At 62.5% G+C, this 3213-nt stretch overlaps 1 protein-coding gene across 1 annotated transcript; it reads right to left on the minus strand.

Moving 5' to 3' along the window:
- Nucleotides 1-784: 784 nt before the first annotated feature.
- F751_0032 (hypothetical protein) lies at nt 785-1602 on the minus strand (the record flags this gene model as incomplete). The annotated part of the gene is made up of 3 exons (XM_011402717.1): nt 785-887; nt 1087-1301; nt 1423-1602. 3 exons carry the CDS (start codon nt 1600-1602, stop codon nt 785-787), a joined length of 498 nt encoding a protein of 165 aa, XP_011401019.1.
- Nucleotides 1603-3213: the final 1611 nt, after the last annotated feature.

Raw genomic sequence — 3213 nt, forward strand, 5'->3', positions numbered from 1 at the left:
GGGATTATTTGGGTGTAGTGAGGACTTGTGGCCCAGCGTGTCCAACCCTGACCTGTCCTTACCAATGGACGCCGACTGGCACCACTCGCCATATCAACGCTTGAAACCATGCATGTAGGCCATCACCATTGCGATACCATAATTGCTCACCTCCTCGACCACAGCGCCTCCTCCATATAGTACCTCGTTCTGGCCTTGCTCTTTGGCGCCATGTGGTGAGGCCAAGCCAGTGTCATGTTTGAGCACTGTGCCAGGGGGATCCGGTTGACGGGTCGCGACTGCAGCATGATGCCTGCCACTCGCACTGCTGATGGAGGACCTGAATGGAGGGTGCACCCTGCCCCTTTCTCCACACGACCCCGTCATCCGCATCCAACGGGTTCTCCCTGGGGGCGCGTCGCCATGCCAACAGCCCTGAGCAGGCCAGCAAGGAGTGCGCCTCGACGAGCATGTGCATGCACCTCAGAACCGACGCTGCAACGTCCTGACCGAGCGCATGGTACACATGATTCCCTGTCTTGTGGCCTCATTCCTTCTCGCAAGTCCTTTCATCGGCATGCATCTGCACCTGTCCCTGGCTCAGCTTTGGGCGAGCTGCAGCAGCATGGCCTTGTGATGTCTATTGCAACAAAGCATGAGCTCGCTCAAGAACTCAGCTAGGGTGTGTAAGCAGGGTTCTACCCGTATAAAAAGCGCAGCATGGAGGCACAACGCATGCTGCGGGTCGAGCAACGGTGCCCAAGTCGAAAGGTGTACGAGAAGATACTGTGTCAAAATGTCACTCTCAAATCACTGCAGAAGGGATGGAGGACTTTGGCACCGCCATGGGCTTGGGGCCGATGATCTCCTTCTCCTCCAGCAGGCCCACACACGTCATGAGTGCCAAACTACATGCGTGGGGCAGATGGTGGGGCAGGCCTGGGGTTACAGTGCTCCGACGGCTGCGAATCACGCACCGATTGCGGGAGCCTGCACCATGTGGACCGCTGCAGGACAACGCGTGTCGCGTAGTGGGGCAAGCGACCCGTTCACCGAGCCTCACATGCCGTAATCCCACACATCGCTCCTCTTCAACATTCTGCTTACTTGCCGATGGAACATATGACTGCACCCGCTGCAGTGGCCCGAGCTGCGCTGTGGTTGTTCACGGGCGTGCTGTTGAAGTAGATGTACGTGTTGGCAGTGTCCATCGTCAGGACCGAGGCGATCGCCAAGTAGCCCAAGGCAGGCGCCCTCCAGCGCTCGACACCCTTGACAATCGAGAAGGTGATGCCCAGCAATACCGCCAGCTGCAGCCACACCTGGGGCGAGGGCATGGGCTGGGGAAGCTGGAGCAGGTTGGGCAGTGCTGGCCGGGGTGACTTTTTGAGCGAGGGGAAGCCGGGCACACTCCGCACCGACAAGCATGGAGACTCCACTCACTATCCACCATGTGTAGCCGAAAATCGTGTTGCATTCTGCCGGGCCAAGGTACCCGGCATCGGCTCCCCGGTCGAGAGCGTCTCTGCCACAATTGGCCTGCACGGATCCGATCCCGGCCAGCATGATGATCCAGCCAAGGGATGTCAAACCTAGGATGCCGTACACCACTATGTGCTCCATGGCCGCTCAGGGCTGGGAAGGGCCCGTTCCTGGCGCCACCAAGGGAGCACCTTGTTGCAGCTGAACGTTGACTGGTCGTACAACTGATTCCAAGCCGTGCAACCGCATCAAGATACCTTAGGATGGTAATATTAAACTATAACGAGGGCCTAATGGGGGAGGCGGGGGTACAATTTAAAAGGAGACGGATGACGGTCATGGGTATCCACGACATCAACGTTCAAGGGGGGGAGGTGCAAACGCGTGTGTACATGGCATCTGCAGCGCGGGACACGCAGGAGCACCGTTTTGATTCTCCTTCTGATCGGCTTGCATTCTCGCAGGACATACCTGCGGCCTCAGCGGATCAACCAGGTCTTGGGAAGGGTCGGCAGGTCCACAGAGGAGCCAAACCACACGGTGCACCAGCACGCCTGTCTTCCCGGATCGCATTCCAGGCAATAGGTGCTGTCAATTGTCGTCGTTGAGTGCCTTTCACCTCTGTTCTCCGCGCTCGAGCACAAGCCACGACCCACGATGCCTCCCGGCGGAAGGCCAGGTCGCCTCCATCCTCGCGTCCTGGATCGACTGGAAGACCTTTATCGGAATGGAGCGGTACGAATGAGACGTAATCTTCAAGTTGTTTCCGCCCCTGTCTCGTATCCAGGCGTGCACAGTCCTCTCCACCCCCTTTGCTCCGCCAGGTCCAGCGCCGCGACCTCGACGAACGCGCCCTCGATTCCCTGGCCCAGCTCCCCCCCACCGAGGCCATAGAATCCATCGATCGATTGGAGCAGAGCGTGGCCGGGGGCCGGGTGCGCAACCCGGCCGCCTACCTGGCTGGGGTGCTGAGGAGACTGCCCCGCGACAGCGGCCCCCCCCACTCCCCTGGCCGTGGAGACAGGCGCGACGACCGCCCCGACGACCGCCGCGACCCCGCCTCCCGCCTGACCCCTGGGGCCGAGGCCAAGCTGAGGGAGGTGGGGGTGCTGTCGGGGCCCGGCGCCCTCGACGACCGCTCCATCGCGGGGCTGGCCCGCCTGTCGCCGGAGATGCAGTACCTCGTGGCAGACACGTTCAGCACGCGCCGCCTGGACGGCATCCGCTCCATGTCAGGTTGATGGCGCGCACAAGTCTGGGCCACTTGTTTTCGGGCGTTTCCTTGGTGGGGTGCTGGTGATGCATTCCCTCTCAACCCACCCTGCCTCATGGGACTGCGTGGATGGGGTGTGGGGTGGTAGCGCCAGGGTGTACGCCCACGATGCCAGCTCTGTCTGCCCAGTGGGGCTGCCACGTGGGTGCCAGGGGCCGCCGTACCAGCTGTGGCAAGCCACCTGTGCTGCAGGGCGGGCTGTTCAGCTGCTCCTCCCACTCACACACCCCTCGGTGTCAGCCCTGCCAAACCCCACCCCGCCCCCCCATCGCCACCAGCCCGCCCCCGGGGTCACGCCGCCCCTGCCACGCACCCCCCCCGCACCACGCGACCCACCCGCCTCCCCTGCCCAATGCCCTCGCAGCCTACTTTGCCTCGCACCTCTCCTCCGTCGACCGCGACGTCGCCACGGGGAGGCTCGTTCCCCCACCCCCGCCCAGCTCGACGCGATAGAGGAGCGGCTCCCGCCCCGGGGCCGC

This window comes from Auxenochlorella protothecoides, assembly GCF_000733215.1.
Source record: "Auxenochlorella protothecoides strain 0710 contig1076, whole genome shotgun sequence".
NCBI lineage: Eukaryota > Viridiplantae > Chlorophyta > Trebouxiophyceae > Chlorellales > Chlorellaceae > Auxenochlorella > Auxenochlorella protothecoides.